At 56.0% G+C, this 21,027-nt stretch overlaps 1 protein-coding gene across 9 annotated transcripts in view; it reads right to left on the reverse strand.

Moving 5' to 3' along the window:
• The window catches only part of ARHGEF11 (Rho guanine nucleotide exchange factor 11), an 84,077-nt gene extending 63,435 nt beyond the window's left edge, over positions 1-20,642 (reverse strand). For 4 of the 9 annotated variants that reach the window (XM_064593749.1, XM_064593750.1, XM_064593748.1 and 1 more), the window contains exons 1-2: positions 19,631-20,641; positions 16,742-16,955 (exon numbers count right to left, since the gene is read on the reverse strand). In XM_064593749.1, the coding sequence (XP_064449819.1) occupies positions 16,742-16,815 (74 nt within the window). In that variant the 5' untranslated portion in view covers positions 16,816-16,955; positions 19,631-20,641. Of the gene's footprint in view, positions 1-16,741; positions 16,956-19,630 lie in introns of all 9 variants that reach the window. The other 5 variants (XM_054507881.2, XM_054507880.2, XM_054507877.2 and 2 more) reach the window with 3 other exon arrangements.
• Positions 20,643-21,027: the final 385 nt, after the last annotated feature.

The following is a 21,027-nucleotide window of genomic DNA, read 5'->3' on the forward strand; positions in this document are numbered from 1 at the left end:
GTCTTCAGGAAATGCAACCCCCTGCTTGTGTTCCCTCTCTCGCTGTCTCTGTCAAATAAATAAATAAAATCTTTAAAAAAAAATGAAATGCAAATCAAAACCACAATGAGACACCACCTCACTCCCACTAGGACGGCTAAAACCAAAATAATGGGAAACAACAAGTGTTGGTGGGGATGTGGAGAAATCGGAACCTCGCAGGCTGCTGGTGAGGACACGGTCACACGGCCGCCGCGAATGCGCTTCGGCGGCTCATCAGAACAGCACAGAGACGCACAGAGACACGCTCCGTCAGCCCCACTCCCAGGTCTGACCCCGGAGAACTGAAAACATACCTCAGACACACACGTGTACGCGGATGTTCATGACAGCGTTGATCACAGTGCAGCCCCAAAGAGGAAACAACCTGAAGTCCACAGCAGGCACCCCGAGGTGGTGTCTGGACGACGGGATGGACCCCCCCAGGCAGGAAGCGCTTCCACACGCATACAACACGAAGCTCCGCCAACAAGTGGCGCTCAGGGAGGAGCCAGGCGCCAAGACCGCATGTTGGGGGGGTTCCGTTACATGTGAATCTTCAGGAGAAGCACATCCCTGGACACAGGGAGGACAGCAGGGCGCTCTCTGGGGCTGGGGTCGGGGGGCAGGACAGGGGAATGACCGCTAATGAGCACGCGCTGCTTCCCAGGAAACTGGAGAATTCTGAGATGAGACTGGGTGATGGCCTCACAACTCTGACTGTCCCCAAACCACCTACCGGTGCTTATGCTATGGGAACTATAGCTCTATAAAGCTGTAAAAAACACACGGCTTTTCTGGTTTTACTGAGTGGAGGAGAAGGCCTTCCCTAGGACGCTGATAGACACCTACCCTTCATCCATCCAAAGGACGTCGTTTCTCTAAGTGCTAGTTCAGGATTTTGGTCAAATCCCCTATGTCGAATCTGGAAAACAGCCTGCCTCACAGGACGGTTCTGAGCACCGGGCAGCATTCGGTGCTGCCGCCGTCTGGGCTCAGTGACTGTGCCAGGCCCCTCCGTGTCCCTCCCTCCCTGGCATCGCCTGTCGCCAACGCCCGAGAGCGGGGAGTGCCTCCCCAACCAGTCTGCTGCGCTAGGGCTCCCGCCTGTGGCAACCCTGCCGCTGACCCTGCCTCGCTGGCCGGCTCATCCCACTCCTACCACTGCCCCCAGCTGTGTGTTCAAGGTCACCCTCTGCCACGAGACTGTCTTGCCTCTTGCCTCACGGGAGGAACCAGAGCCCCTTCAGTTTCCCTCCTGCAAGCTCCTCAGAGCATGCTCACTCGCCTCTTCACCCCTTCCCCCTGCCCTGGCCCCACTCCCCTCTGCTTCCTCGGGAACCCCCCTAAACCTCCACCGTCCCTCCAGTTCCAGGGCTTGACTCCTCAACCCAAATTTACCCAAATCCCTCTTGACCTGCGGAGAACTGCTTCCCGAGGAAGCAAGCTCCTCCAGCCCCACCAGCCGACCCCTTCCCCTTCGCCCACCTGACTTCTGGGAAGGGTCCAGGGCTCATCTGCCCTGCTGGCTCTCCTTTCACCTCCCATCCCTCTTCAACCCACTGCAGTTTGGCCTCTGCCCCAGGACTCGGTTCTCAGTGAGATCACCGACCCCTCACCCTTGCGAGTCCCTCAGCCGGCAGGCCTTCTTCTGCAGATCTCGTCTAACCAGGCCCCACTCTGTCCCACCACGTGGGCCGCTAGCCCTGCCCTACACCCCCTTCGTAGGGACCCTGCCTGTTCTGGTGCCTTTAGCCGGCTCTGGAACACCGAGGACCCACGTCTGCTTTAGCCCTTTGGTCTCCCTCTAGTTCCCGACTCCCATTTGTAACTTTCAGCGGTGACATTCGACCTGCAGATACTCAGTCAATGCCCCAGAGACCTCCAGCCTCCTCCTGCACCCTCTGTCCCCCAGGGCAGACACTCCCAGGGTGCCTGAAGTCCTCCTTCTCTCTGTCCGCTCGCCAGTTAAATAATAAATCCTGTCAATTCCATACTAATGTCTATTTCTCCTGCAGGAGATAGTGCAGCAAAGAGCAGACCTACAGCTTTGGTGCCTGGACTCAGATCCTCCTGCCCTACCTCCCAGCCGTGTGACCTTGACTCCCTACAGCTCCTCACTTCGGCTGTAACACGGGGACACTGACGGTACCTAACTCACGGGGCTGTTACCATGCGGGCTGAGGGGGTTATGAGGTGCAAAGCGCTCAGAACAGCCCCTCACCCCCGGCTGGGTCAGCGATCTCGGCGCTGGGCCCGAACTCTCCCCGCGCTGCATCCAGCGTGCATGGCACGGCTGACCCTGAACAGCACGGGGGAACCGCGGGTTTGTTCGGGAAGTACACCAGGCACCGCGGCTGCTCCGAGTCTTCCTCGGGGCTTTCACAGCGTCTTCTCTCCAGCTCACGTTACTGGGGGAGCACGGCCTACAACATAATGGACCAAACACACATTTGTCGATGTTAAGTTGTCGGTGAGGCTTCCGGGGATCACTAGGCTACTGGGGAACCAGAAGTTATAGGTGGGTTTCTGACTGCCCGGGGCGGGGTGGTAGGCACCCGACTTCTGCGCTGTTCAAGGGTCAAGTGTATAGTCTGTTTAATGGCCTGCGAGCTACCGGAGGCCGGGACTGTCCCCTCCGTGTCTCAGCTCGCAGGCCACCACCACCCTCTAGGGGCTCTGTGAGCAGAGGGCGCGCTGCGGAGGGTCGTGAGGTCACGGAGGACCTTACCACACTCGGACCAGTAGATGCCCCCACGGGGAAAGAGGCACCGGCGGAAAACCCACCACCAGACTCACGTCGGCCGGCAGCTGGGCTTCCCGTGGTGCGACGGACGCACTCATTCGCTCGGTCAAGAGCACCAACTCAGCCCCCCTCCCCTACACCAGCTCTGTCGGTCTGCGTGCTCTGCGAGGGCTCGGTTCGGGAAGGGGACAGACTCCTCTTGGAATGGCGGTAGGAAGAGGGAGGTCACGGCTGCCGAGGTCTCAGACACGAATGAGGAGTGTGGGCATCTGCAAGCTTTCTGTCACCGATGAAGCAGCGAAGGAAGAACCCGGGTCAGGTTCTCAGCACGGGGTCAGCGGCACGTGCGTCTGCCATCTGCCGGGAGCCACAGCCACGCGGCCACCCACAGGCCAGCCTCCGCCCCTCGTGCTGCGGAGGGCACGCAACAGAACAGAGCTACTTCTCATGTTACTGGCTTTCAACGGTCTTCCTCTGTGAGCAGCAAGGCTCCCCACCACCGAAACGAGGAGTGCTGGTTTGGTTAGTGTTGCCTAAATCATCCCATTTTAACAAACCAATAAAATACGAAATTCTCTAGCAAAAAAAAGTACCTACCACCATTTACTCCCTGGTGCCCGCAGACATCTTATCTGTAAAATGGGAACAATCCTGTATTACCGAAAGCATGACAACCAGGCTAAAGAGCAGCTACACCAATATACACACACCTTCCCCGTGCCAGACCCTGGGAAATACGCCGGGGGCACGAGGTCGAGAGCATGCGCCCCCAAAATGCATGTGGTGGGAGAAGCGTAAACATCTCGCGAGTTGTGGGGTGCCTGGTGGTGCAGTCAGTTAAGTGTCCAACTCTTGGGTTTTGGCTCAGGTCAAGATCTCAGGGTCCTGGGATCCAGCGCCAGCCATCCGCCCCCCTCGGTCCAGGTCAGGTTCCGTGCTCAGCGGGAAGTCCACGTGGGATTCTCCCTCTCCCTCTGCCCCTCACGCATGTGCGTGCTCTCTCTCTCTCAAATAAATAAATCTTAAAAAAAATCCCAAAGATCTCAAGAGTTACTTGAATATACAAAATAAGAGGACACATGCTACCGTGCGTTTAAACAAAACAGAGCCTTGCAGAAATGGGGCAACAGGACCCAACTCGCAGGGTTCTCCGAGGACGTGGCATCATTCAGGACTGAGACCACCACGTCTGGTACCCCTGCTCGCATGGCCCTTGGCCTCAGGTCAGGGAGGCTTCGGGCCAGAAGCACAGGCTGCTGCCACACCACATGAGGTTTTTAAAAACAAAAAGAAAACAGGAGGAAGAACAAGAGCTATAGGTAAAGATGTATTCTTTTCAGACTCTCAGTAATAATGAAGTAAACAACCAATCCGGACAGAGTGGTTTCACTATTTTCCCATTGACCATCTCCGAGTATTTGTTCCTTCTTCAATCCTGGCACCCGGGCAGCAGGCCTGCGACACCATCTCCCTGTCCCCGGTTCTGAACGGTCCGGCCTCTAAGCGCCAGACGCGCTCGGATCACGAGGACGGTGGTCCATACTCTGCTCACCTCTTCACATGCCTGCCTCCTCCCCCGGTCATGAGGGTATCTGACACACACACGTCTGATCCTACTGGAGAGAAGGACTTAATGATCTTCTTGCTTCTTATTTTTAAAGATTTCCTAGTGAGGGAGAACCCGACATCTCTACAGGTCTAGCAAAAGGTAGTAAAATCCTGACTTTCTCCAAAACTCAAAAATACACAGATTGGAAACGAAGAGGTAAACTAGAACCAGACAGGAAGATTCTAAAATCTTGGGGAATTACCAAAAAATGTACAAGAACTAAAAAGGCTGCAGGATCCGAGGTCAACATACAACAATCAGGGTGCCTGGGTGGCTCAGTCGTTAAGCGTCTGCATTCAGCTCAGGTCATGAGCCCAGGGTCCTGGGATCGAGCCCCGCATCGGGCTCCCTGCTCCGCGGGAAGCTTGCTTCTCCCTCTCCCACTCCCCCTGCTGTGTTCCGTCTCTCACTGTGTCTCTCTCTGTCAAATAAATAAAATCTTAAAAACAACAACAATAATCACTTGTGTCCACATATATTCACAGAAATAACTGAAGAGTGGTTTGTAAAAACTGCTGTTTAAAATATGAAACATGGGGGGTACCTGGGGGGCGCCATCGGTTAAGCGTCTGACTCTTGGTTTCAGCTCAGGTCAAGATCTCAGGGTCGTGAGATCGAGCTCCCCTTAGGCTCCATGCTCAGCGTGGAGTCTGCTTGAGATTCCCCCCCTCCTTCTGCCCCTCCCCCTGCTCATGCGCACTTTCTCTCTAAAATAAATCAACAAATAAAATATGAAACCTTTAGGGACAAATCTGACCAAAGATGTAGAAAGACCAGTTCACTAGAAACTGAAACAGTGCTGAGAGAAATGAACAACCTCCACGTGGGGAAACACATGCTCATCGGTACAAGATGGGGTAGCCTTAAATGATGGTGTTGAGTGAAAGAAGTCAGACAGGAAAAGGGGTCACAGTGCATGACACAGAGTTACAGAAGATGTAAACCAATCTACAGTGACAGGAACTCCCCCGAGAGTCCCCCGGGGGCCAAGAGAGACTAAAGGGGCATTTGGGGGTGATCAGTCCATTTGTTATCCTGGCGGTCGTGATGATGTCACAGATGTACACACCTGTCAAACCGCATCCAGGTGCATACTCTACGTGTGTGCATTTTGACTGCGCATCAAATATACCCCAATAAAGCTACTGAAAGGGAAAAAACCAGCATTAAGGGAAACAAGTACTCTGGGCCCACAGCAGAAACTAAACTAAACATTGCCCTTCTCAATTATAGAGATGCAGGCAGATGTTTTTTCCTGCTAATAGCAGGAAAAACCTGCCCCAGGACATTCTGTTCATTACTCAGGTCGCAGTGTTGCTAGATCATAAAATGAGGCAATGGCCTTTGGATTTAAAACAGGGAAAATCACCATACGTACATACACTCTTGCATTCTATCTACTTGTACGTACAAACGGTTATTTAATCAATTAATGCACGGGCAAGTCCCAAACACCCCCTTCGGGGAGGCAGCACAAATAATCAGCAAAAACAGATAATCCAAAAAGCAATTTCATCTACCTTTGTAATTTAATACACAGTTTTGTTTTGCAGGAGACATATTCTCAGGGACGTCAGGCTTTGACTACCACTGAAATGAACTGTCACCCCTCCTCCCATCATACACTGGAACAGGAGCTAAGGTGATCACAGAGCAAGGATGCATTACGACGCTGGCACGCATAAAGCAGCTGAGTTATGTGTCGACGGTGAGCGTGCAGAAGCATTCGTGCCTGCCAGTATCACATACTCACAGGTAGCTGCCCACGTGCCCCCCACTCACCCTCCTGGGCTGCCCCAGAGCCTTTCTGGGTCTCCAAGTGCATGTACCTCAATGTGAAGTGTATTTCAGTCTGCTGATGCTCACATCAGAAAAGACAGAAAAAGCCAAAGATTTAAGGCTGAGATTCTATCAGTAAATTCTCAGTGATTAGAGTCTGATGAACCAGTCCCTCTGCAGGAAGGAGGGAGAGACAGGTATGGCAGGACACGAGATGAGCCCGTGGCCAGCACGGGATGGTAGGGACCTCTAAGGGGTGCTTTCAGGCAGGCGCTCCGAAGATGCACTCTTCCTAGCCTCCGGCCTTTATTAAGGCTTTATAATATTTGTTTGGGCACAGCAAATGCTGAGCTCTCCAACAAGAGAGAAGCATCACACGTATGTCCTTGCTCTCTAATGCTCCTGACTCCATAAAGGGACAATGACACGTTTACAATCAAATCAATGACCGTCAAGGATATAAATTTCATCATCATCCAAAATGCACCCAACGTTAAGTCCTACCTGTGTGGTCACATGACAAGAGCATTAGGGAGACCACACCGTCTGGGAATTTTCAATCTGAGCAATAACGATGAGGTTTCCAGCAAGGAGAGCAGCCCCAGTAAAGGAAATCAACTGCTGGTTATCTACACCAAGAAGAGGGGCAAAGTGAAGCCCAGGAAAGAAAATGAGATTACGCTGGAAAGTCTTGCATTCCTGGTACAGTTCTGATGCCACGCAGTCCCGGGCACGCTGCCCACCCCATGTCGGCCTCTCCACGAGGACCCTGACCTCAGGGAGTTGTCATCACGATTAAGTGGGAGTAACGCACAAAAGCTCATCAGAGTACGAGTGAATCCAATCCATCAACATGGAAAAGGATGATGCATCATGACCAGGTGGGATCTGTCCCAGGAATGCAAGGTTGGTTTGACAGAGACATTTCTCTAAAGAAGGTACGCAAAGGGGCAGTACACACCAGCACAGCTGCTCAACGTCACTGGTCATTAAGGAGGCGCAAGGTCAGGGACCACGTGGCCCCATTACCTCCCCCAAGGCATCTGGAAGACACGTGATGGCGCGGCACAGGCCAGGGGTGGATGCTGGCGGAGAGGATGTCAGGCCCGGTGAGATGGGCTGGGGTCTGGCGGAGGGGACAGAGCCTGGGGTTCCCGTTGGATCCGGGCCGCCAGTGGTTCTCTCGTCCTCCCCCCTCGCCCCGTCTCCTGCATGCCTTCCTGAAGCTGTGGGCGCCTGGCCAGTTGATTTTCCAATCCCGTAGCTTTCGTAGAAAAGGCTCTCCACGTGACGATGAGGACAGACAGGGCAGCCATATGGACAAGCGGGTCCCCCAGGGAGGGAAGACCCCTCATTCGTGGGAAGACAGAGGAGTAAAGCTGAATTAGAAGGGGAGCAATTCCAACATGGGAAGGAGCTGTCCAGTGTGTCCTGGGGCCGAGGGGGGAAAGGAGGAGAGGGAAACCAGGTCAACCTCCCTCATCCACCCCAGGCTCCCCTCACACGCCCACGGTGAGGTTAAAGTACATGGCAGGTGGAGAGTGCTCTGCAGAGGGGAAGCACCCTACTGATGCTCAGGGCCGCAGGGTGATTATATCACGTGAGTTCTTAGCCTTTGCCTGTTTGCATCCTGGTTCTTGCCACAGCAATCCTAATGAAGCTCACCAAGACAGGAAATGAAATGAAGCAGACTCGCAGGGACGAGCCCTGAGGACCGAGCATCGGTCTGGAGGCTGCACAGGTCGCCAGCAGGTCAGACGCTGAGAGAGCATCCGTTTTGCATCTGCCAGGACTCTTCGGAGTTGAAAAAAGGAGAGGGCGCCTGGGTGGCTCAGTTGGTTAAGCGACTGCCTTCAGCTCAGGTTATGATCCCAGGGTCCTGGGATCGAGCCCCGCATCGGGCTCCTTGCTCTGTGGGGAGCCTGCTTCTCCCTCTCCCACTCCCCCTGCTTGTGTTCCCTCTCTCGCTGTGTCTCTCTCTGTCAAATAAATAAATAAATAAAAATCTTTTTAAAAAGAAAAAAGGAGAACTTCATGGTTACCGCGTTTGGAGAGTCTTTTCTCTACCTCTCCAGCTACCTTCCCATCCCCCGCTCCTCTGTGCTTCCTACCCTATCAAGCACCATTCCTCAGTCTGTTCTGGAACGAACACATGCGTGCGCGCGCACACACACACACACACACACACTCTGACCCCTGTTGGGAACACACTTTTCCAAAGTAACTGAGCTCGCAGGGCTCCCAAACAACTCAGTCTCCGGGGTAAATAACCAAAGCGGCAGCGGTAAGACCCCAGGGTGAAAACAAAGCTCAGAGTCCCAGATCAGCAAGATGACTGTTACAGAGAACGTGGGGACGTGCATCTCAGACATCAAATCCCACTCTCCCATTTTATGATGAAACTGAGGCCAGCGAGGGTAAGTATGCATTCCTCAACAATAGATCGATAATCCAAACAAAAACGGGCAAGGGGTTTGAACAGACATTCGTCTAAAGAAGATATGCAAACAGCCAACAAGCACATGAAAAGATGCTCGACACGAGTTGTCACTGAGGAGACACCCATGGAAATCACAGGGAGAACCTGCCGCACGCCCGCGAGCACGGCCCCAGTCAAGAGAGACATCAGCAAGCACTTGCGAGGACGCGGGGCTCCGAGTCTCAGAGACGCGCAGAGCGTGCCGGTGGGATCAGAGAGTGGTGCAGCCACTTTGCAAAGCGGTTTGGCAGTTCCTTAAAACACGGCACATGGAGCTACAGTCGATCCAGCAATCCCTCCCCCACCCCCAGGTACAGACCCAAGAGAGATGAGAACATACGTCCCCACAGAAGCCTACCCGTGATGTCCTCAGCGGCATCACTCACACCAGTGGGAAGCAGGAGCAAGCCAGGTGCCCGCCAACGAAGGACAGACAGACAGGTGGCCTCCCCGCACGGCTGAGCACCTTCGACCACAAAGAGGAACCAACTGCTGACACACGCCAGGACGTGGATGAACCCCGAAAAGATCATGCCAAGGGAAAGAAGCCAGGCACCGAAGGCCACAGACTGTAGGATTCCCTTTACAGGAAATGTCCAGAATAAACAAACCCACAGAAACAGAAAGCAGATTAATGGCTGCCTGGGGCTGAGGGAGGGGCAGTGGGGAGCGACCGCTGTAGGCACAAGGGTTCTCTTTGGGGTGATGAAAATTTTCCAAAATTAGCAAGGGAATATGCTAAACAACACTGAACTGTACACTCTAAAGTGGTGAATTTTAGGCATGTGAATTATTCTCTATAAAGCTGCTAATGAAAAAATTGCTGCGGTGCCTGGTTCATGGCTGTTGGTAGAGTGTGTGACTCTTGATCTCGGGGTTGTAAGTCTGAGCCCCATGCTGGGTGTAGAGATGACTTAAAAATAAAATCTTTAAATAAAGATTGCATCCCTTCACTCAGGAAAACTCCCCCCTCCCCCCCGGGCCACAGTCCCAGTACCACAGACACAGAGAAGCCCCTGAGCAGCTCGGAGGTGCCACACCGTGTGGTCGAGCGCAGAGTGACCTCTGAGGACACTGTGTTCTTCCCGTCACCCCCCCAACCCTCCTGGCCCCCACCGGCGTGCCATCCTCTTCTGGTCAGGAACCAAGCAGGAGGCAGAAGGAGGGCGGAGTTCCCTGCTTCCAGGACAGTCCCGAGTGGGCCACGGGCAGGGAACGCTTACTGGGGAGAGGCGTGGCTCCCTCCCAGGACGCGCATGCCCAGCAGGCCCCGCGGGTGAGGGAAATGGACAGCGCTCTGCTCTGGGGGATGCTATGCTGGGCTCTAATCCCGGCTCCGTCCCTTACTAGTGTACAGACTCGGGTAAGTCACTAAAGCCTCTCTGGGCTTGCTTCCCTGTCTGCAACGAGTGAATGCAAATCCCTGCCGGCGGCCCCCATAAGACAAGGGACAAAACCGCTTTACAATGCATTCTACCGCACAGAACAGAGGGGCACCATCCAGACACTCCTTCCTGGGTCCCGGAACTTCCATCCCTCTCTCCGTCATCCACGGCCTCCCTACTTGACACACTGACCGCTCTCTCAACTGATCTCTCATTTCGCCTTGACAGTTATGAACCCAGCTTTTACTAAACTCACTTACGTTTGCATCATAAATAACAAGCTACTTATTTGTTGTCTGTCTTCCCCAACAGCCTCTAGTCCCAGCGTATCCCCAGGGCTGAGAGCACTTCCTCACATTAATACGTATCTGATGAATGTACTGAACATGTAAAAAATCCCCATATCCCAAACCAAGGGCTGTGCAGTGGGATCTGACAGGGGAGGAGGCTCTGCCCCGTGCAGTCCTTTCTCACCCTGTCAGGCTCCAAGTTCAGAACTGGTGAGAGGCCAGAGCTGAAGCAGAAGCAGAGCCATCAGGCCCGGCCCACGCCCTGCTGGGAGAACCAGGATCTCCGCTGGCTTTCTGCCGTGTACTGAGGTGATCCAGAGGCCTGCAGTGGGGTTTAGGAAACCCACGGGGACCGGCAGGTCGTGTCCTGCACCGACCACGGTCCGCTGACCCACGCCTACACCTGCACAGTTGCCACGCGGGAGGTCACGAAAGATGCAAATGCTCGGGCCCAACCCCAATCCAAACTCACGGACTCAGAAATGGTGGGCGAACGGGAACGAGTCTCTAGCCCTCTGCTGCGTGCCTCCCAGGGCAAGCTCCACCTCAGGCAGCCAGTCCTGCCTTGGAAAAGTTAACTCAAAGTCCTACCGACAGGGACCGGCAGCTACGTCTTTCCTCCGCTTCTTCCTGAGCAAACTTTGTACAAGTTCAGACTAGACTGTCTATCTCCATTTCTTCATCTCTTCTTCTCTGGCTCCTGCCTGCCCCCCACGCCCAAAGGCCACGGAAATACTCCTACCTCCAGACAGTTCTCTCTCCCTCCTCTATGCCCCCTGCCTCCCCTCGTGGGGGCATCTGACCCTGCTGGCCTTCTGCCTCTCTGCCGTTCTCCCCCCACCAGCCTCTTCTGTGGGACCCCGCCCCTCTGTCTCACCTGGACGTGTGAGCACCCCATGTGTGCTTCTCCACCCTGGCCCGCCAGGCCCAGGTGCCAGCTTGCACTCAGCACCTGCCCTTGGCTCCGCCCCAGAGGGTTGCAACCCATCCCTCTGGCGTTCATCGAGGGGGACCCCCCACCCCACACCCATGCCAAGAACAGGGACGTCGTCCTCCCCCACATAGCCACCTGCTCAGTCCCCCACCCGTCCTTCTCCACCTGCAGCGAAGGCTCCCTGCCCCCATTGCCCCTCTCCACTGAAGCCGCAGGGACGCGGTTTTCCAAAGTGCATCCTATCATGTTGCTCCCTACATAAGTCTGGTGATGGTGCCCCGTGGCCCTCAGGATAGAGTCCAAATGCCCTAACACAGGGTTCCACGGTCCCCAGGCCCCGGCTCCTTCCTGTTGTCCAGGTTCACGGATCTACTGTTCTGTGGTCTCAGGACAGACCACGGCGACCCCCCATCCCGCCACACCATGCTCTCTCTAGCGGTCGGGCCTCTGATGCGTGCCCCCTCTACCTGGACCTGCCCTCTCAAGCCCGGCTCTCAGTTTTAGGCCTCCATTTAAGGTCCCTTCCTCCAGGAAACCCTCCTCAGAGTCTCTCCCATGTGCTCCAGCTGGAATCACAGAAGAGTTCAGGGTGCTATCACCACCTCCTGCATCCTTTTGTCTGTCCGCCCCCAGCACGGGCTCCCGGAGGGCACAGCATGCAGCTTACTCACGTTGAACCCCAGGGCCTAAAGATTCATGAAGTCGACCAACCTTCTTAGCTGAGGGATGGCACGGACACTCCTAAACCCCAGCCCTGTTGCTGTGAAGACACTGGAAGCCGAGTGGTTCCTGTTCCCAACCCCAGGGCCTGGGGAGAAAGGGTCTGCGGCGCAGTCTCATACAAGGTCCCATTCACAAAGCTACTTACTACACTCTCTCCACCACCTCCCCTAGAACAGCAGTGGCCTTTCTCTGCAGGGCAGTCTGCTCTGGGAAATGAATGGGGCCAGCCCGGGGCAGGCGGGACAATAGCAGGGGGGGCCCGGTGCCGTCAGACCCCTGCGGGGAAAGGCAGCCCGGAAGCCAGGCCGCCAAGGGGGAGCTCTCCCGAGCTCTGAGCCACTGGAGGCCAGCAACCCCAACAAGGATGCTCTGTCCCTACAAGAAATACCAAGCGCCCAAGACCTAGAACCACGAAGAGCAAGGGGAATTCTTGGTCTCAGTTCCTGGCAGCAAAGTGTAGAGCTGCTTTCTTGAAGCCCTTGGCTAGGCAGGCTGGGGACTGGAAACGTCCGGAAGGAGCTGCAGGTGAAGGCAGCCAGCAGCAGGCAGGCTCTGCAAACTGACAGGGCACCGGGAAGCAATCCCGAAGGACGAAGAGACATCGCTTCGCACCCCGGGCAACCGAAGGCATGATCGCCAACCTACGACATGGAAAGAACCAAGGGACACCAGCACCTACCACAGCGTGCCAGGGCCGAGGCATTCTGCTCGAACCTCTACATAAATTATTCTACACACACAAATAGAAGAGAACAGAGTCCAACTGCTCTGTGTGCGTGCAGAAGGAACACTGAATGACAGAAACGTCACGGTCTGTGCTGTGAGCCAGCAAAGGTCTCCCTGCAGCGGTGAGGAGGAGAACGCCCACGTACAGGTGTGGACGGAGGCGTGGGGGCCCAGGAAGCCGGTGGGGGGCCCGGGGAGAAGACCTGCGATGGTCAGAGGGGGCTGAACAGAAGGGAGGAGCCACGAACCCCAGCTGCGGAGTCTGGGCTGGAAAGACACTGAGGCTGTCCGCCAAGGGACGCGACGCCGTTAGGATGAGGTCCCGCGCGCCCAGAGCCATGTCTGCTGGTCCCTAGTTTAGGGCGAGCCCAGGCCGGAGCCTCCAGCCCCAGGTCTTCGGTGGCAGCTGAGCAGAGCCCAGGCCAGGCTGGGTCCTCGCCCAAGCAACCGCCTTCCCAACACCCACCGTGTCAGGCACCACAGAATCCACGCAGCTAGTTAGTGGCCGAGCGGGGGCCCCACGAAGACCCTCTCACTCAAGATCCTGGACTCTGGAACTCTGGTCCTAGCACCCTGGGGCTTGGTGTGGGGCTGCCGTGTGAGCAGCTCATGGAGATCCGTCAAACACCCGCCCACCTCCTCAGATCAGGACCAGTTTCCTCAGGGATCTCCCAGACCCAGCTCCCCTCCCCGCTCCCCTCAGGAGGGCTCCCTGAAGGACCACAGCCTCTTGGTCGAGGAGGCCCAACCGAAGGGTCGAGGGGACGTACTAGTGGGGTAAGTCCCATTGGCTGTACCACAGTCAGCCCACTGCTGGGCGCCCACGGGAGGCAGGACTTAACGGCAGTGGTCTCCCTCTAGCGACGGCCCGACCCGTCTCCCAGCCAACCAGCCTCAAAACTTGGGAATCAAATTTGATTCAGACTTAACAGACCTTGTTGATTTTCCTTCCAAAATGTCTTTCAGATCCTGCCCCTCTTCAACATTATCTTTCGCCACGACTGCTACAAAACCTCCCCGGGGCCCTCCCAGCCCCAGGCACTGTCCCATCTCCGAATCAGTGTCAGCATTCTCTCTGTGAACACTGTTTACCCTGGAACACATGAACCTCCCCGGCTCCCAACACCTTCATCCCCCCATCCTGCCCACCTCCACAACCTACTCTCTGTCCTCTCCACAAAGACCAACAATCCTGCCATCCCGACCTTTGCCCAGGTTGTCCCCTTGTCTGATGAGGCCCCCTCTTCTCTTCCCCCCCTTTTTTTTTTTAAAGATTTTATTTATTTGACAGAGAGAGACACAGCGAGAGAGGAAACACAAGCAGGGGGAGTGGGAGAGGGAGAAGCAGGCTTCTCACTGAGCAGGGAGCCTGACCTGGGGCTCGATCCCAGGACTCCGGGATCATGACCTGAGCTGAAGGCAGACGCTTAATGACTGAGCCACCCAGGCGCCCCTCTTCCCAATTTCTAACCACCCCCTCCTGGCTGCTCTCCTTGGCACCAACCTTCTGCTCTTCTCTAAATGTACCTTTTGGTACACATCGAGATTCAGCAATTACGTACTACCCCTGCACTGTTTCCTGCTGTTTGACCAATAACCTTTCGCACCAAGAATGTAAGCGCCACATTCTTGCACATTATCTGCCAGAACACCGAGAACTGAGCGAGGCGAGCGGCTCTGTGATAAATGTTGGCTGTGCAGCAGACTGGCCGCAAGTTGCCTGGATCATGGGGAGGCGTCCCCTGGAAAGCTGCTGGACCCACCAGGTCCCCTCTGTGACCAGAGGCCCATCAGACCCATCAGAGTAGCTGCACATAGTGGCGGAGAAAGTGCAGGAAGTCACCTGCTCTGACTTCTCAAAAGCTCCTTCCTGGTGCATTCGTGCCTCAGTTTACTGTTCCTTACAACGAGAAGGGAAATCCTGAAGAAGTCAGTGAAGATGACGGAGGGACACTTCAGGGCCTCCACTGAAGTCAGGATTAAAAGACAACGAAACGAGCTTCAACTGTAGCGGAGGCAAGTCTGAGACCCTGAAGGGGTCCTCGCCACATACCGCGTGGCACCGCCTCCCACGAGGGGCCACCGAGCACTGGACACATCTGCAACACAGATGAAAATGACCCCTCAGCCCTCGTGTCCTCCGGGACCGCACACCAAGCAAAGCCCTCTCGGCATCCGAATCCCAGACCTTTAGAGGGCGGGCCGGGGAGCGCCCCCCCAAAGCTTCCAAACTCCATCCCGTACAGGTTGGGAGCTTCCAGGACTCCTTTGTCTTATGCTAATTTGGGAGTTGGCTATTGCCCTTCATAGAATCTTCTACATTTCTGAGGAAATCATACTGTCATTTAACTTTTCCTATTTTTTATGTATTCTCGTAAATGGATGGCAGGAACTCTGACCGTAGTCTGACAGATTAAAAAAAAAAAAAAAAAGCTCAATAAATTTGTTAATCAAAGAGTGCTCTTTCAGAAATGTGTTTGAATATTTGAAGTTAAGCTTAGCCTGCTCCTGCTCATAATGGTGATTATGCATCAAAATCCACGCAAATCCACGGCCACCTCTCATCTCACCCCACATGGGACAAGGGTAGTTCTGGAGAAGACTCAGCACTGCAGGTGGCTTCTTATTTGTAGCTCTGAATGGGAGATCAACCCTCTAAACTCAGCTGAATGGGGATTCTAGGGCCCAGGGCTCGATAAGAACCTGCAACCAGGGGCGCCCGGGTGGCTCAGTCAGTTAAGCGTCTGCCTTCAGCTCGGGTCATGATCCCAGGGTTCTGGGATCAAGTCCTGCATTGGGCTCCCTGCTCGGCGGGAAGCCTGTTTCTCCCTCTCCCACTCCCCCTGCTTGTGTTCCCTTTCTCGCTGTGTCTCTCTCTGTCAAATAAATAAATAAAATCTTAAAAAAAACCAAAGCAAAAACCTGCAACCAAGGTGGGAAGAGTTCCAGGAGCCACCCCCACCCTTTCTAGATAAGCCCAGTCTGGGCTTCCAGCAAATCCTCTCTGCAGACCTTCCCTGAAGCCCAAGGCTCATTCCTAGGACCTACGACCACCCTCCCTCCTTGCCACCCACCCCCCACAACCTCACCTAAGATTGCGCCTCTTCTAGAAAGGGGAAAGGTTACATTCAACCTCAGATCCCTGATAAGGACGGTTGCTGGGTGTGAATTTATTTTGAACTGGGAACAGCCAGAGATCACTAAACACAGGCTTTCTATTCCTGTCTAAGGCAGCCAAGGTAACTGCAGCCTCTCCCATTCATCAAAATTCTTGGGCAGGCGCTTCTGTTTCTCATATTCTTCTACGACCATCACCCAATGCTCCCTTCCAACCCCAGGCGCATCCCCACACAAAGCCTGCTCGCTCTGGTCAAATGCTTCAGAACAATGCAACGATCCTTCAGTTACTCAAACTCTCTTTGGGGCTAGTTCAGAAGAAAGTGGTGCATGAAGCTAAACCAAGCTCAGAAGTTTACCGCCTGAAATTCACAGTTTTACAGTTTGGAAAGCAATTTGAAATATATGATCTTGGGGCGCCTGGGTGGCTCAGTCGCTAAGTGTCTGCCTTCGGCTCAGGTCATGATCCCAGGGTCCTGGGATCGAGCCCCACATCAGGCTCCCTGCTCAGCAGGAAGTCTGCTTCTCCCTCTCCCACTCTCCCTGCTTGTGTTCCCTCTCTGGCTGTCTCTCTGTCAAATAAATAAATAAATAATCTTAAAAAAAAAAAAAAGTAAGAAATATACGATCTTATTTGATTTGCTCCTTCCAACAGCCCCGGAAGATGCAATAAATGTTATAATCCTCAAATGACACGCAGCGTGAAAGTGTTTGTGAACTGGAAGGCCTTTCACGTACAGGAACGCTTGCTTCGCCCAGGAGGAAATGAGAGGAGGTACGTGACCTGCCCAAGGTCGCGGAGTTAAGGGGAATGCCAGGGTTCAAACCAGGACCTCTTGGCTTAAATCTAGTGCTTCCTCATCTGGGCTGGCCCACAGGGCTATGGGACTCTGCACGGAGGACAGCGGTTTCATGGATGCAGACGCCTAACCCACCTGGCTGGCTTGGAACCATCTGCCATTGGAGATGAGGCAGTGGATAGAGATGGCTTAGCAAAACTCATCACCATCCCTGCGGAAGTAACTCAGCGTCCTTATCTCTGCTTGCAGCATCAAACACGCTTTCGGAAACTCTTGAGAAGAACAGGTGTCCACGGGCAATAAGCTGTCCGAGGACAAAACGGACAGGGGCTGGAGCAGCTGCGTGAGCCTGCGTGTCAGGAACGACCGATCAATACAGGAAGATCAAGATTCGTCACAAACACTTCTCATTCCTTTGGACCCAGGTGTCAGTCCCCAAGAGGGGATTAAAGACGCTTCTGAAGAAATACTCCAGAGGTTTCTTTACTTTGGGCCACAAGTCTTCTCCACATCACAGTCCTCTGTCACGTGGCTCCTCCCTAGGGAATACACACCAACTCGGAGGCCTTCTCTGACCTTGCTCTGACTACGTGGGCAACCAACCCAGGAGTGCTGAAACACTCTGAAATGGAAGAATTTACACTTGCTGACACGCTCGCTCATCCCAGCACTCACGTGTCCCGTACTGATGGAATGCTCACCACAGGCCCACTGCGGAGCAAAGCGGACGCAGTCCCTGCCTTTCCGGGGCTTACCGTTGAGTGTCACTGTTCCTCGGTCTTCTTCGGGAACCTACCCTTCCCTCGCTCCCCAATTAGACTGCGCACCCATGGTGAGCAAGAGTCACGTACTTTGATTTTTCTGAAACACTCGTTGGGCGCCTTCCCCTAGACTCTCTACGTGGGACACTGACGGACTGTGTGAGAATCCCTGACTCCACAATCTGGAGCGTGTCCTTCTGCTCAATCTCCTAAACTTAGGAGTTCTTTAAAATCCACAGTCTTGAACCTGAGATGTCAAAAGGTCCAGCAGAAGGAGCCCGCAGCCTAAGGGGTAAGATATCTAGAAGGGGACCTGAGCCTCAGACGGGGTAGAGGCGGCGAACACTCTCAGTCTGCAAAGCTACATTACCCCACAGGAGAAACGGGTGCTTTACTACGGAAATGACAGTGCCGGCCCCAAGACTGTTGAAAACATAAGTACAAATGGAATACCGGAGAGCATCCTATCATGGAAACCACAGTCCACAGGACCAACACATAAACCCAGTTATCCAGCGTGGGGCAAGCAAAAGAGCCTGGGTCAGAAGACACGCATCTGGGCTCGGATTCTGCTGCTAGTCCAGCAAGACGGCACCAGGCAAGCCAGGTGTCCTCCCTGGGCCTCAAGGACCCCCACTGTACAACGGGAATAATAACCTCCACCTTGTCTGCCTCACAGAAACGCTGTGAGGCTCAGATGAGACCTGTTCTATGAAAGTACTTGGGGACACGTCCCACGTCGTCTGCATCCGCACAGATGGTGAGGACATACAAGCTCCCAGAGGAGCACCTCGCATCAGCCCGGGAACCCTCACGGCCTCCTCCTTGCACCCCAAACTTGGGTTTCCATCTGCTCACATCCCTGATTTCAGAGGAATCACTCACCATCCACATCCCACAAAAGGCAGGTGCACTAATTCCCAAACTCCAGCACGACAAAAGGAGAAGGTGGCCACGTAACCATGTCACCTCCCTGCCTTGATGCACCTCGGGTCTCCTTTTACAAGATGCGAACTGCAGGGAGGCCAAAGACAAGGGGAAGAGACACGCACACTTTATGCCCTTTGTGGCTGGCTGCCTTCACCCCACTGCCAAGTCAGGGCCCAGGTGGGGGGCTGCTGAACTGATCTAAACAGGACTCGGAGGCAATACAGAGATCAGTGTTTGGGAGGGATTATATTTATGTCACATTCCACAGCCAAAAAGAAATTACCACTAGCATGGATGATCAAAGGTTGACTGGCATGGAGAGACCACGGCTCTCCGCTCTTCGCCGCCTCTCCAGCAACACTGTCCAGTGCTTTCATTTGCTTGCTCAGTCCTCCAACCACCCATCCACCCAGTTAGGATGTGTGCAGCACCCTCAAAACAACCGTCTCTAAGATTCTTAAGGAGTAAGGGTTGGGGGTGGGGTGGGGAGGCGGACACCTCACAAAGTTGTAAACTGCAGCCCCAGTGATCCAGAGGCTGGTGAGGGCGTTGGATCCTGGGCTCGCACTCCAAGGACCAGAGCCTCTGCCCATCAGGCCTGAGAGCCCAAAACAACTCTTTCCAGCTCTAGGCAGAGGGAAGGCCCATCTTGCAGAGCCAAGCTTATTAAGGACAGCTTGGAAGATTAAACCTTAGCGCATCCGCTGGTGGGCAGGTCTCAAGTTAAACCCTAAGCTTGGAGAGGAAGAAATTATAATGCGAGCTGTGCATTTTGGGGCCATTATCAGTCACTGGCAAAAATCCAAACCTGTATGGGTGCAAAGGGTGCTCGTGTCCCATCAGTCAGGCCAAGAACATCCTCCTCGTTCTAGAAATGGAATCCACCCCATCACCGAGCCCCACCAGTCCGTAGCAACCAGCCGGTGGAGGCCCACGCCCCTGCCAGGGCCCTTCCCCCAGCAGCTCAACACCTAAAGCCAGTCCCAATCCACCCTGGGGACGCACGTGACCAGGCTTGTGCCTGCCTCCCGCCCCCTAAACTGGCAAGTTAGGGGCCCAAATTCAGCCTGTAGCTGGGCAAAAGTCAAAGGCTGAGGGGGGCACTTCCCCTCTCTCTCCTCTCCTGGCGTCACTGTTTACTGCTCGTCTTTAAAAAAGCACCGAATCAGGACAGGGACACACACAGAGGACACATAAACACACAGGCCGGCACAGTCCCCGAGACCCGTGCTCCCACCCCGACCCTTCCTTTGCGCCTTTTACCGAAATGCACCACCTCCCTCCCAGACTTCGGTTCAGAAGGTGTTGGAAAGCACATTATTGGCAGACCTACCTGTCTATGCTCTGGGGTAACCTCACACTCATGGTTTCTCCGTGTCTTCGCGGAGCTAGGGTCCTGCAGTTTTGAGGTCTCGATCGGGGCTGGGTCGGCTGCAATTTTTAAGAAAGGTGGGAGGAGGGCCTCCCAACCTCACGGTCGGACGCTCCGATGCTCCGATGCTCTCTGCCGGCTCTCAGGACCCTGGGGGCTCAGGCTCCATTCTGTCTGTACCGGCGAGCGCGGTGTCCGTTCTCCGCCCCGACCCCCCCCGTCGGAGAAAAAAACCGACAGAAAAAGAGGCAAAACTCTGACCTTCCCGGAAAGCAAACCCCCAACCGCGAGTCTCTTCAGGGTTAGCGCCGCCGGCCAAGACAGGAATCACAGAAGGAATGTGCCTTCGGAGAATCAGCCTTCACCGCAAAGTACGGGCGAAGCCCGCGCTCGAGACGCCGTCCCCGCAGCTGTCGTCCCGCAGGCGGGCGCCCGGTGGCCGGCGGGGCCGTGCCGGGTGCCCCGCGCTCAGCTCGCCGGCGGCGCCGACGCCGGGGCGGGGGCCGCGGAGGGCCGCTCGGGCCCGGCAGCGGGGGAGGCCGCGGGCCGCGCGCTCGGCGGGGCAGTCAGCGAAAGCCCCGGGCACCCCGTCGAGGCCGGCGGCCCCGCGACCACGGTCACGGAGCGCCGTGAAAAGCAACCGCAAAAGCAGCTCTCACGCGAAAGCTCTGGAAACCCTTCGCCGGGCCGATGGCACCGAGCGCGAGCGCCCTCTCCGCGCCCCGCGCCCGCCGCCCGCCGCCCCGGCCGCCATCAACCGCGGCCGCCGCTCGCGCCCCCGCGCCGCCCGCCCCGCGGGGCCCGGCCCCGGCTCCCCTCCGCGCCGCGCGGCCCGCTTGCCCGCCGCCGCCTCGGCTCCGGCCCGGCGCGCGCGGAAGGCGGCTCGGCGGCTCCTTCCGGGCCCTTCCCCCTCGGCGCGCCGCTCCTCGGGGCGCAGGCCCGGCCGGCCGCCCGTGCCCGCGCCGCCCCCTGCGGCCCCGCTCCGGCGGCGCGGCCCGCGGGCCCCGCCCCGGGCCCTCCCCCTCCCGGGGCCCTCCCCCTCCTCCGGGCCCTCCCCCCTCCGCCCTTCCTCCCCTCCCCTCCCCCTCCCGGGGCCCTCCCCCTCCTCCGGGCCCTCCCCCCTCCGCCCTTCCTCCCCTCCCCTCCCCCGCCCCGGGCCCTCCCCCTCCTCCGGGCCCTCCCCCCTCCGCCCTTCCTCCCCTCCCCTCCCCCGCCCCGGGCCCTCCCCCTCCCGGGGCCCTCCCCCTCCTCCGGGCCCTCCCCCCTCCGCCCTTCCTCCCCTCCCCTCCCCCGCCCCGGGCCCTCCCCCTCCTCCGGGCCCTTCCCCCTCCGGCCTCTCCCCCCGCCCGGGTTCCTCC

The sequence above is a fragment of the Mirounga angustirostris genome, unplaced genomic scaffold (genome assembly GCF_029215605.1).
Source record: "Mirounga angustirostris isolate CCGP_5_RB_7025 unplaced genomic scaffold, mMirAng1.0.hap1 SCAF_6, whole genome shotgun sequence".
Lineage (NCBI taxonomy): Eukaryota > Metazoa > Chordata > Mammalia > Carnivora > Phocidae > Mirounga > Mirounga angustirostris.